Source organism: Chiloscyllium plagiosum, unplaced genomic scaffold (genome assembly GCF_037043375.1).
Source record: "Chiloscyllium plagiosum isolate Xiang-an unplaced genomic scaffold, Cpla_swu_hap1 HiC_scaffold_3, whole genome shotgun sequence".
Lineage (NCBI taxonomy): Eukaryota > Metazoa > Chordata > Chondrichthyes > Orectolobiformes > Hemiscylliidae > Chiloscyllium > Chiloscyllium plagiosum.
Window position 1 is genome coordinate 56,279,215 of NW_028270141.1, and position 13,583 is coordinate 56,292,797.

Genomic DNA, 13,583 nt, shown 5'->3' on the forward strand with positions numbered 1-13,583 from the left:
AGGTCTATGTGTTTGTTGGTGGAGTTTGTGGATGAGTGCCATGCTTCTAGGAATTCCCTGGCTGTTCTTTGTTTGGCTTGCCCTATAATGGTGGTGTTGTCCCAGTCAAATTCATGTTGCTTGTCGTCTGCGTGTGTGGCTACTAGGGATAGCTGGTCATGTCGTTTTGTGGCTAGTTGATGTTCGTGGATGCGGATCGTTAGCTGTCTTCCTGTTTGTCCTATATAGTGTTTTGTGCAGTCCTTGCATGGAATTTTGTACACTACATTAGTTTTGCTCATGCTGGGTATCGGGTCCAACGTCTACCACCCTGCTCTCATTAATCATCTTTGTCACTTAGAGTAACATGGAACAGTACAGCACAGGAATGCACCCTTTGGCCCACGATGTTGTGCTGAACGTACCAAATTGAACTCATCCCTTTTGCTTGCCCTTGGTTCATACCCCTTCATTCCTTGCACATTTATGTGCTTATTTGAAAGCCCTTTAAATGCACCTATCGCATTTGTCGTCTTCACTACTTCTGCCAGCACATTCCAGGCACCTACCATATTGTGTTTTTTAAAAAAAACTTGCCCCTCACATCTCCTTTGAACTTTACCAACCCCCTCAATGAAATGCATACCCCATAGAATTGGGAGAAAGTTTCTGACCATCCACCCCATCTATGCATCTCATAATTTCATAACTTCTGTTAAGTTGCCCTCAGCTTCTGCTGCTCCAGAGAAAACAACGTGAGTTTTTTTAGCCTCTAATCCAGACAGCATTCTGGTAAACCTCCTCTGCATTCGCTCCAAAGCCTCTACATCCTTCCTGTAACGTGGTGACCAGAATTGAACACAATACTCCTTGTAGGCCCAACAAACGTTTATATATAGCTGCAAATCCTGACTCAGTACTCAATCTCTGATCAATAAAGGCAAGCATGCTATATGCTGCCTTTACTACCCTCAGTAATTGTATGGCCACTTTCAGGAAATATGGACTTGAGCCCCAAGATCGCTCTGTACATCATCTCCTCAAAAATTACTTAGATGTGGTCTGCCCTGCACAAAGCCATGCTGTCTATCTGTAATTAGCCCATGGTTTTCCAGATGTGCATAAATGCTATTCCTAAGAATCTTCTGTGAACCGATGTGACACTCACCAACTGTATAACTTCCTGAAATTTCCCTATTTCCCTCTTTCAATGGAGTTACTCACCAGCCACCAGTGACCCTCCGGTGGCTAGAGAGGATACAACGATATTGGTCAAAGCCCCAACAATCTCTTCTCTTGCCTCTGTCAATAATCTGGAGTGGATCCCATTGGACACTGTGGATGAATCCACCTTACTGCTCTTCAAGAGACTGAACACCACTTAGAGTCATAGAGATGTACAGCATGGAAGCAGGCCCTTTGGTCCAGCCGTCCATGCCGACCAGATATCCTAACCCAATCTAGTCCCACCTGCCAGCACCCAGCCCATATCCCTCCAAACCCTTCCTATTCATATATCCATCTAAATGCCTCTTAAATGTTGCAATTGTACCAGCCTCCTCTGGCAGCTCATTCCCTACACGTACCACCCTCTCCATGAAAAAGTTGCTCCTTAGGTCTCTTTTATATCTTTCCCCTCTGCCCTCTAGTTCTGGACTCCCCGACCCCAGGGAAAATACTTTATTTATGCTATCCATGCCCCTCATAATTTTGTAAACCTCTATAAGGTCACCTCTTAGCCTCTGATGCTCCAGGGAAAACAGCCCCAGCCTGTTCAGCATCTCCCTGTAGCTCATCCTCCAACCCTGGCAACATCCTTGTAAATCTTTTCTGAACCCTTTCAAGTTTCACAACATCTTTCCGATAGGAAGGAGACCAGAATTGCACGCAATATTCCAACAGTGGCCTAATCAATGTCCTGTACAGCCACAATATGACCTCCCAACTCCTGTACTCCATACTCTGACCAATAAAGGAAAGCATACCAAACGCCGCCTTCATGATCCTATCTACCTGTGACTCCACTTTCAAGAAGCTATGAACCTGCACTCCCAAAGTCTCTTTGTTCAGCAACACTCCCTAAGACCTTACCGTTAAGTGTATAAGTCCGACTAAGATTTGCTTTCCCAAAATGCAGCACCTCGCCTTTATCTGAATTAAACTCCATCTGCCACTTTTCAGCCCATTGGCGCATCTGGTCCAGATCCTGTTGTAATCTGAGGTAACCCTCTTCGCTGTCCACTACACCTCCAATTTTGGTGACATCTGCAAACTTACTAACTGTACCTCTAATGCTCGCATCCAAATCATTTATGTAAATGACAAAAAGTAGAGGGCCCAGCACCGATCCTTGTGGCACTCCACTGGTCACAGGCCTCCAGTCTGAAAAACAACCCTCCACCACCACCCTCTGACTTCTACCTTTGAGCCAGTTCTGTATCCAAATGGCTAGTTCTCCCTGTATTCCATGAGATCTAACCTTGGTAATCAGTCCCCCATGGGGGACCTTGTTGAACGCCTTACTGAAGTCCATATAGATCACATCTTCTGCTCTGCCCTCATCAATCTTCTTTGTTACTTCTTCAAAAAACTCAAATCAAGTTTGTGAGACATGATTTCCCACGCACAAAGCCATGTTGACTATCCCGAATCAGTCCTTGCCTTTCCAAATACATGTACATCCTGTCCCTCGGGATTATCTCCAACAAATTGCCCACCACTGAGATCAGGCTCACCGGTCTATAGTTCCCTGGCTTGTCTTTACCCGCCCTTCTTAAACTGTGGCACCATGTTTGCCAACCTCCAGATTCCGGCACCTCACCTGTGACTATCGATGATACAAATATCTCAGCAAGAGGCACAGCAATCACCTCTAGCTTCCCACAGAATTCTCAGGTACACCTGATCAGGTCCTGGGGATTTATCCACTTTTAATCATTTCAAGACATCCAGTACTTCCTCCTCTGTAATCTGGACAGTTTGCAAGATGTCACCATCTAATCTCTATCTTCCACATCCTTTTCCACGTAAATACTGATGCAAAATATTCATTTAGTATTTCCCCCATTTTCTGTGGCTCCACACAAAAGCCGCCTTGCTGATCTTTGAGGGGCCCTATTCTCTCCCTGTTTACCCTTTTGTCCTTAATGTATTTGTAAAAACCCTTTGGATTCTTCTTAATTCTTTTTGCCAAAGCTATCTCATGTCCCTGTTTTGCCCTCCTGACTTCCCTCTTAAGTATACACCTACTTTCTTTATACTCTTCTAAGGATTCACTTGATCTATCCTGTCTATACCTGACACATGCTTCCTTCTTTTTCTTAACCAAACCCTCAATTTCTTTAGTCATCCAGCATTCCATATACCTACCAGCCTTCCCTTTCACCCTGATAGGAATATACTTTCTCTGAATTCTTGTTATCTCATTTCTGAAGGCTTCCCATTTTCTAGCCGTCCCTTTACCTGCGGACATCTGCCTCCAATCAGCTTTCGAAGGTTCTTGCCTATACCGTCAAAATTGGCCTTTCTCCAATTTAGAACTTCAACTTTTAGATCTGGTCTATCCTTTTCCATCATGATTTTAAAATGAATAGAATTATGGTCGCTGGCCCCAAAGTGCTCCCCCACCGACACCTCAGTCACCTGCCCTACCTTATTTCTCAAGAGTCGGTCAAGTTTTTCACCTCTAGTAGGTACATCCACATACTGAATCAAAAACTTGTCTTGTACGCACACGAGAAATTCCTCTCCATCTAAACCTTTAACACTATGGTAGTCCCAGTCAATGTTTGGAAAGTTAAAATCCCTTTCCATAACTACCCTATTATTCTTATAGATAGCTGAGATTTCCTTACAAGTTTGTTTCTCAATTTCCCTCTGACTATTGGGGGCTCTATAATACAATCCCAATAAAGTGATCATCCCTTTCTTATTTCTCAGTTCCACCCAAATAACTTCCCTGGATGTATTTCCGGGAATATCCTCCCTCAGTACAGCTGTAATGCTATCCCTTATCAAAAATGCCACTCCCCCTCCTCTCTTGCCTCCCTTTCTATCCTTCCTGTAGCATTTGTATCCTGGAATATTAAGCTGCCATGTTTCTGTAATTGCTATGATATCCCAGTCTCATGTTTCTAACCATGCCTTGAGTTCATCTGCCTTCCCTGTTAGGCCCCTTGCATTGAAATAAATGCAGTTTAATTTATTAGTCCTACCTTGTCCCTGACTGTTTGACTCGCTTCTGTTCTCAGCTGTACCCATCTCAGATCGATGGGTTCCCCCCCCCCCAACCTTACTAGTTTAAATCCCTCCCAAGCAGTTCTAGCAAATTTCCCTGCCAGTATATTAATCCCCTTCCAATTTAGGTGCAATCCATCCTTCTTGTACAGGTCATTTCTACCTCAAAAGAGATTTCAATGATCCAAAAATGTGAATCCTTCTCCCATACACCAGCTCCTCAGCCATGCATTCATCTGCTCTATCCTCCTATTCCTGTCCTCAGTATATAGATCATGTCCACTGCTCTGCCTTTGTCAATCCTCTTTGATATTCCAAAAAAACTCAATCAAGTGAGTGAGACATGATTTCTCATGCACAAAGCAGTATTGACTATTCTTAATCAGTCCTTGCCTTTCTAAAATATATGTAAATTCTGTCCCTCAGGATCCCTTCCCAACAACTAGTCCACCATCGATGTCAGGCTCCCCAGTCTATAGTTTACTGGCTTTTCCTTACCTTTCTTTAATAGTGGCACCACGTAAGCCAACTTCCAGTCTTTCGGCAGCTCATTTGTGACTGTTGACACAAATTGCTGGAACAAGTGTCCCAGCAATCACTTCCCTAGCTTCCCCCAAATTTCTAGGGTACACCTGATCAGCTCTTGGTGATTTATCTACTTTTATGCATTTTAAGACATCCAGCACCACCGCCTCTGCAATAGGGGCATTTTTCAACATGTCCGTATTTATTTCTCCAGCCTCCATATCCTTCTCCACAGTAAGCAAAATTCAGAAAAATGATGGAGAAACTCAACAGGTCTGCATCTGTGGAGAGAGAAAGAGTTAATGTTTCTAGTTGAGTTCTGCTGAAGAGTCTTTATAATTAATACAAAGCTTTTGTTTCACTTTCTACACATGCTGCCAGATGTGCGTTTTTCCAGCATTTTTTTGTTTGTATCCTGAAAAATAGTAGCTTTCAAACTCAAAGGGCAGAGTGTTGATGTCATCCTATTTCAAATGTTAATTAGAATTATCATTTTCAATTAACTTTGTAGGTTGTTCCAAAAAAATATTTGGGATAAAAGATGTATCCTCTGATTTGGTTTCCTGTCAACATTGAGTTTGCATTGTCTTTTGTTTTAATTAGATACTCCAGTTGAAGTTCCTGCTGCTAATGGCAGTGCTACTTCAAGTACAAGATTGAATGAAGATCTTGATATATTTGGCCCTATGGTTTCCAATCCTCTTCCAACATCTGATTCGCAGCTGCATCAGGTAAAATTTTAGCATTCTCATGTAATCATTTATTATGTTTCCCCAATGTTTTGGAAACAGGGAGCAACAATGGAGGGGGAATCTGTTGGCTGGTTTATTTTTGTTCACTTGTCTAAATCACAAACTCAATTGTGCTAATTATTGACTTTGTCTTATCTTGAAGCATTTTAAACTTTGTTTAGGTACAGTACCTGTGCAGAGCAGGTTTATGGCAGATTTATTTTTAGTATAACATGTGAGATGATTTGCCTTTTCCTGTAAAGGCTGAATAGCTAATTTGTAATGGTTGGAGGTGGGAAGTTTGAATAAGGAAACATTAAGCATTCACTTTACGTATGTCTTGCTTTAATAAAATTCCAGGTGGTTCTTCTATAATGCCGTAGTTGCATTCCAGCAAAACCTCGCTTAATAGAAAGTCACTTAATGGAAATAATGGGGCCTGTGGGGAAAAACTAGGTTAGGGGCAGACCAGTGAAACTATCACTCACGATTGCACAAAAATTACCCAAAAATCTAAAGCGAAGTATGCCACCATCTGCATGAAGGTTGAAATCCTATGTATTAATGACAAAAGTAAACTTAACACAGTACATTTAAAAAATGTCAAGGCTGCTATCTGTATTGTACCTCTCACAGAAGGCTACTGTGCAGACAGCTAACATTGAAGCATGCGCAGATTGGCGCAGAGACTTTGACGTGGACTCATCGGCATTACCTATGGGAGAACAAATGGGCCTGAATCGATCAGTACTCTGTCAAAAACTACTGCCTTCAGCTAGTTAGTGTGGTTGTAGCTATAGATTCCAGCCTGCCTTTGTAATCAAATTTACTCTCATCAATAATTCTTCTTTAGCAGTGAAAAATTGGAAATGTCATTGATTTGCATCAGACCTAGATTTCTATTCTTCCTCCTTTACATGTAGAAGCTGTACAACTTAATATTTAGTTAATGTTCCCTCATGTTTGAGTGTGGTTTGTGCATCCCATAAAAATGTATTCATTTATATACCCTGGCAAATGAAGAAATCTCTTTGTAACTATGACTTTGTACAAGTTCCTGAAAGGATTTGCACTAAAACTTTATGCATAAAGCTATTTTTAAAAATCTCTGGTAGGACATGGGTGAGGCTGGCTGGGCAGCATTTATTGCTTATCTCTCGTTGCCCTTGTGAAGGTGGTGGTGAGAGCTGCTTCCTTCAGCTGCTGCAGTCCATTTTCTACAAATTGATCCATAATGCTTTTAGAGGGGGAGTTCCAGGATTTTGACCCAGCTATCAACCCCGATCAGAATCTGAGTCAATGGGAACAGCGTTCAAATATCAATTATGTTTCGTAAGAACTAGTTATGAAAGAATGGTTGCTTCTGGCATTTTAAGTAATGAGAATGCAGAAGCTGCTGAGTAGGTCGTCTTGGATAAGTTTTCCGATCCTACTCCATTTGCCTTGGAATCCCCTGGCATTGCAGTAATGTAGAGTCCTAAATTGTTTCTTTTGTTAAGTTATCGAATTCTCTATTCTCAGGGCTAAGATTCCACTTCTAAGGAATATACCTTCATACATTCATCATTGTTGTCAGGGCAACTTTAATCTCAACTCAATTATTTTTTCGTTTCAAATGGTTGAAAAGTAGTCACCGAAGGTTTGCAAGGCAGGTTTTGTCTCTTATCGTATCTCGGTTGGAAAGGTGATGCTCTGTAACAGTGCATTTTCACATTACCATTTCCCTCTGCACGCTGTAATGCTGTTCTTTATGTTTCTCAGTTAGTATTATATTCTTTGGTTCTTCCTTACAACTCACCAGTTTAAACGATGCAAGATCAAAAAGATCTGAAAAGAACTGACAGTGTTGAAGAGAACTGACAGCAACATGAATAGTGAAATTATATGGCAGAGTAATTTTTAATCTTTGCAAAGTGATCACTAAGCTACCCCATAAGTATTCAAGAGTAAACAAAAAACATGTACTTAATAGTCAAATTAAATTGATTTGGTTCTAGGACATCATCTACCCTTTTTTAACGGTGATATTTAGTGATTGCTCATATTTGAGTGTAAACAGTGAGAGTGAGTTTAACCCGGGAACCACAGCAGAGCCGAATCTTGGTCCCCATCATCCACATGTGCATTTATCATGAATTATTAGCCACTGTTCAGGAGAATTAGACCTTGAATTTCTCTGAAAGGAATTTCAGATCAGTTGTAGGTAAATCTGAGAGTATCCTGTTCTGTATACAGTCACACAGACAGAAACAGACCATTCAGTCAGACCATTCATCCCCCCTCCCCCCACCTTGTCTCAGCCGAATCCCTCCAGCCCGGCACCGCCTTCCTGACCTGCAGTCGTCGTCTTGACCTCTCCGCCTCCATCCTACTCCGACCTATCACCCTCACCTTGACCTCTTTCCACCTATCACATTTCCAATGCCCCTCCTCCAAGTCCCTCCTCCCTACCTTTTATCTTCTCCTGCTGAACACTCTCTGCTCATTCCTGAAGAAGGGCCTGTGCCCGAAACGTCGAATCTCCTGTTCCCTGGATGCTGCCTGACCTGCTGTGCTGTTCCAGCAATAAAGTTTCAACTTTGATCTCCAGCATCTGCAGACCTCACTTTCTCCTCGAAGATTTCAACCTACTGCGAATCCTCTTACAAGGATGCCTTCCTTGAAGAAGCTCTCTGCCTCTCTCTGCAAAGATTTCAGTGAGTCCCTCTCTCACTGCACACCCCAGGTCATCTCCTCTGCACAGAAGCTCTTCAGACACATTCTGAAGCAGACTCGTTACCACAGCCATATCTCCTTTCTCAGCACCTGCCTACGGAACCGACTGATCCCCCATGGACTCCAGATCACCTTCCGACCAACACAATTTGGATCCAACCAGGACTATCAGTACCTGCAACAAATCCGCAGCCTCCAGCAACGGACCTCCCTCCGGATCCTCCACTCCACGCTTGCAGCCATGCGCCGGTACCTACATTCCATGCAACTCGACCTACCCCAGCTCAGGACAACTCTCTCACAGACCTGTAAAGGACCTCTACTGTTCTTCATTTACAGAAGAATCCATAGACTGAACAAACAGTTCTTTCTAGCCATATCGGAAATTAAAGGCAGTAAGTACCAAAAACTTTCATGCACTTGCCCCCAAACTCCGGATTCCTCAACCGTTCCAGAAACTTCCATCGGCCTCCGAAACCAGTCCGGCGCCATTACACACGTGGCCGCTACAGCGCCCGTGGCAATAGCCGCAGACGCCGCCGACGATGACGTCACATCCGCCCCCACCGACCTCGCAACCTTCATGATCGCGGCCCAAACAACCGCCTCCGGGATCGCCGCACAGACAACCTGCTCTGCGATCGTCATGAAGACAATCGCCAACAGATTGGCGACCTCCGCGGCTATGGGGAAGAACTCTGTCTCCGTGGTCGCCGCAGCTACTTCCGCCCCCAGTGACGTCAGCAACCTACATTTGGACCACATCGCCGCATGTGTCTCCGCCCCCCCGCCGCGTTCCGTCACCACGCCTAACCCCGCCTCCCCGCTGCGTTCCATCACCACGCCTAACCCCGCCCCCCGCTGCGTTCCGTCACCGCGCCTAACTCCGCCCCCACGCCGCGTTCCGCCACCGCGCCTCACCCCGCCCCCCCCCGCCGGTCTCCATCACCATGTCCAACTCCGCCCCCACGCCGACCTCTGTCCCCGCCCCCAGGCCTAACCCCGCCCCCACATCCAGCTCCAGTCCCACACCAGGTCCTAGCTCCCCGCCCTGCCGTGTGTTCACCATCCCTCCAGACTTGCCCCTCTCTGAGGATGAAAGATCAGTCCTCAGCAGAGGTCTCACCTTCGTTCCCACACGTTCTCGGGTCAATGAATTCAATACACGGAGTGACATCGAACAATTCTTCCGCCGCCTTCGCCTCCGTGCCTCCTTCTTCAATCAAGACTCTCGCCCACCCTCTGACGACCCCTTCTCCCACCTCCAACACACCCCGTCCACCTGGACACCCCGTGCTGGCCTCCTACCTGCCCTCGCCCTCTTCATAGCAAACTGCCGCCGCGATATTAACCGCTACCTGAACTCCCACACCCCTCCCACCCACTCCAACCTCTCACCCTCGGAACGCGCAGCCCTCCACTCCCTCCGTTCCAACCCCAACCTCACCATCAAACCAGCTGACAAGGGAGGCGCAGTAGTAGTTTGGCGCACTGACCTTTACACCGCTGAGGCCAAACGCCAGCTCGCAGATACCTCCTCCTACCGTCCCCTTGACCATGACCCCACCCCCCACCATCAAACCATCATCTCCCAGACCATCCATAACCTCATCACCTCAGGGGACCTCCCATCCACCGCCTCCAACCTCATAGTCCCACAACCCCGCACCACCCGTTTCTACCTCCTGCCCAAAATCCACAAACCTGACTGCCCTGGACGACCCATCGTCTCAGCCTGCTCCTGCCCAACCGAACTCATCTCGGCATACCTCGACACGGTCCTGTCCCCATTAGTCCAAGAACTCCCCACCTACGTTTGTGACACCACCCACGCCCTCCACCTCCTCCAGGATTTCCGCTTCCCCGGTCCACAACGCCTCATCTTCACCATGGACATCCAGTCCCTGTACACCTCCATCCCCCATCACGAAGGACTCAAAGCACTCCGCTTCTTCCTTTCCCGCCGTACCACCCAGTACCCTTCCACCGACACCCTCCTTCGACTGACCGAACTGGTCCTCACCCTGAACAACTTTTCTTTCCAATCCTCCCACTTTCTCCAAACAAAAGGAGTAGCCATGGGCACCCGCATGGGCCCCAGCTATGCCTGCCTCTTCGTAGGGTATGTGGAACAGTCCATCTTCCGCAACTACACTGGCCGCACCCCCCATCTTTTCCTTCGCTACATAGATGACTGTATCGGCGCTACCTCGTGCTCCCATGAGGAGGTTGAACAGTTCATCCACTACACTAACACCTTCCACCCCGACCTCAAATTCACCTGGACAGTCTCGGACTCCTCCCTCCCCTTCCTAGACCTTTCTGTTTCTATCTCAGGCGACCGAATCAACACGGACATCTACTACAAACCAACCGACTCCCACAGCTACCTGGACTACACCTCCTCCCATCCTGCCCCCTGTAAAAACGCCATCCCATTCTCCCAATTCCTTCGTCTCCGCCGCATCTGCTCCCAGGAGGACCAGTTCAAAATACGTACAACACAGATGGCCTCCTTCTTCAAGGACCGCAATTTCCCCCCCCGACGTGGTCGACGGTGCCCTCCACCGCATCTCCTCCACTTCCCGTTCCTCCGCCCTTGAGCCCCGCCCCTCCAACCGCCACCAGGACAGAACCCCACTGGTCCTCACCTACCACCCCACCAATCTCCATGTACAGCGCATCATCCGCCGTCACTTCTGCCACCTCCAAACAGACCCCAGCACCAAGGATATATTTCCCTCCCCTCCCCTATCAGCTTTCCGTAGAGACCACTCCCTCCACGACTCCCTTGTCAGATCCACACCCCCCACCGACCCAACCTCCACTCCCGGCACCTTCCCTTGCAACCGCAGGAGGTGTAACACTTGCACCCACACCTCCCCCCTCACTTCTCTCCAAGGCCCCAAAGGAAACTTCCATATCCGCCACAGATTCACCTGCACCTCCACCCACATCATCTACTGCATCCGCTGCAGCCGGTGTGGCCTCCTCTATATTGGGGAGACAGGCCGCCTACTTGCGGAGCGATTCAGAGACCACCTCTGGGCCACCCGGACGAACCAACCCAACCACCCTGTAGCACAGCATTTCAACTCCCCCTCCCACTCCACCGAGGATATGCAGGTCATTGGACTCATCCACCACCAAACCACAACAACGCGACGGTCGGAGGAGGAGCGTCTTATCTTCCGACTGGGAACCCTCCAACCACAGGGGATGAACTTGGACTTCACCAGTTTCTTCATCCCCCCCCCCTCCCCCCACCTTGTCTCAGCCGAATCCCTCCAGCCCGGCACCGCCTTCCTGACCTGCAGTCTTCTTCTTGACCTCTCCGCCTCCATCCTACTCCGACCTATCACCCTCACCTTGATCTCTTTCCCCCTATCACATTTCCAACGCCCCTCCTCCAAGTCCCTCCTCCCTACCTTTTATCTTCTCCTGCTGAACACTCTCTGCTCATTCCTGAAGAAGGGCCTGTGCCCGAAACGTCGAATCTCCTGTTCCCTGGATGCTGCCTGACCTGCTGTGCTGTTCCAGCAATAAAGTTTCAACTTTGATCTCCAGCATCTGCAGACCTCACTTTCTCCTCCAGTCAGACCATTCAGTCAGCTCATCCATGCTGACCAGGTTTCCCAAACTAAACTAGTCCCATTTGCCTGCATTTGGCCAAAATTCATCTAAACCTTTCCTATTTATGTACCTGTTAATTTCTTTTAAATGTTGTAATTGTACGCATCAGTTCCTCAGACCATACGAGTTTCAAAGAAGTAATTTTGCAGTTTAAATAGTTCATGAAAATGAGAACGTGAATTGTCTTGCAGCGTTCAGTAAGTTTGCTAAATAGCAAATGTAGCCACCTTAAAAATATTGTACAACCTGTGACAATCCGTTTTCCAGTACCTTTAAAAGTTTTTTTTTAATAACCGTTGGTATGAGGGATTCAGTTATGGGCTGAAAAATATGTTGCTGGAAAAGCACAGCAGGTCAGGCAGCATCCAAGGAGCAGGAGCATCGACGTTTCGGGCATAAGCCCTTCTTCAGTTATGGGTTAGGAATTCAGTGAAACCATTCAGGATCTCAAGTAGGTTTCCAACAATGGGCAATATTAATATGTTTGATTCCAGAAGAAAGATTCATTTTATCATTTCCAGGAAACTTAAAGCCAGACTCAAACTAGCTCAATAGCAAACAAGTAGTTATGACCTTGTATACTTGGGGAACAGAGATTAGCAGGCCGAGTAGGACAAAGGATGCACATACAAAATAAAGATAGTCCATTGGCAACAGCAATTATGATAATTATAGAAGCTTGTTTAAATTTGAAAAAGTGTAAATGTTCATTTTTGTAAAAGAAAGTGATGTACATTTTATCATTATTGATAATATAATTATTAATTGTAATTTTTTTGTGTTCTTGGTGAGTGAACATCGAAAATAGGTACAGGAGTAGGTCTTTTGGCCCTTTTGAGCCTGCACCACCATTCAATATGATCATGCTCTCCCACATTCTGTCCATACCCCTTGATCCCTTTAGCTGCAAGGGACACGTCCAGCTTCCTCTTGAATATATCTAATGATCTGGTCCCTACAGCTTCACAATTCTGAGTGAAGGAATGTTTGCTCATCTCAGTCCTGAATGCCTTACTGTTTAATCTTAGACTGTGGTGCCTAGTTCTGAACTTCCCCAATATCAGGACTGTTCTTTCCCTCATCTAGCCTGTCCAGTCCTATCAGGATGTTGTATGTTCCTATGTGATCCCCTCCCATTCTTCCAAATTCCGGTGAGTACAAGCCCAGTTGATCCAGTCTTTCTTCGTATGTCAGTACTGCCATCCCATGAATCAGTGTGGGGATCTTAACTGGGCTCCCTCAGTAGCAAACATATCTTTACTCCAATTAGGTGGTACAGTGGCTCAGTTATTAGCACTGCTGTGTTACAGCGCCAGGGATCTGGGTTCACTTCCAGGCTCAGACGACTATCTGTGTGGAATTTGCATATTCTCTCCGTGTTTTGCCTCTGCGTGCTCTGGTTTCCTCTCTCAATCGAAAGATAAGGTGAATTGGCCATGGGAAATTGTCCATAGTGTTCAGGGGTATGGAGGTTAGGTGCTTTAGTCAGGAAAAATGTAGCATTTTAGGGTAGGGGAATGGGTCTGGATGGGATACTCTTCGGAGGCTTGGTGTGGATTTGTTGGGCCAAATGGCCTGTTTCCACACTAGGGATTCTGTAATTCTATGAAAACTGCACACAATACTCAAGATGTGGCTTCACCAAGGCCCTGTATAACTACAGCAAACATCCCACTCCTGTACTCAAATCCTGTCATTATGAAGGCCAGCAGCTTTCCTCACTGCATGCCAGAAACTATTTGGCAACTATTCCACTATGACACC

At 46.3% G+C, this 13,583-nt stretch overlaps 1 protein-coding gene across 5 annotated transcripts in view; it reads left to right on the forward strand.

Annotated features, from left to right (window-relative positions):
• smap1 (small ArfGAP 1) overlaps positions 1-13,583 on the forward strand; it is a 258,309-nt gene that overhangs the window by 205,834 nt on the left and 38,892 nt on the right. For all 5 annotated transcript variants that reach the window (XM_087979520.1, XM_043681802.2, XM_043681807.2 and 2 more), the window contains one exon: positions 5,344-5,471. In XM_087979520.1, coding sequence (XP_087835646.1) covers positions 5,344-5,471 — 128 coding nt within the window. The remainder of the gene's footprint in view (positions 1-5,343; positions 5,472-13,583) is intronic.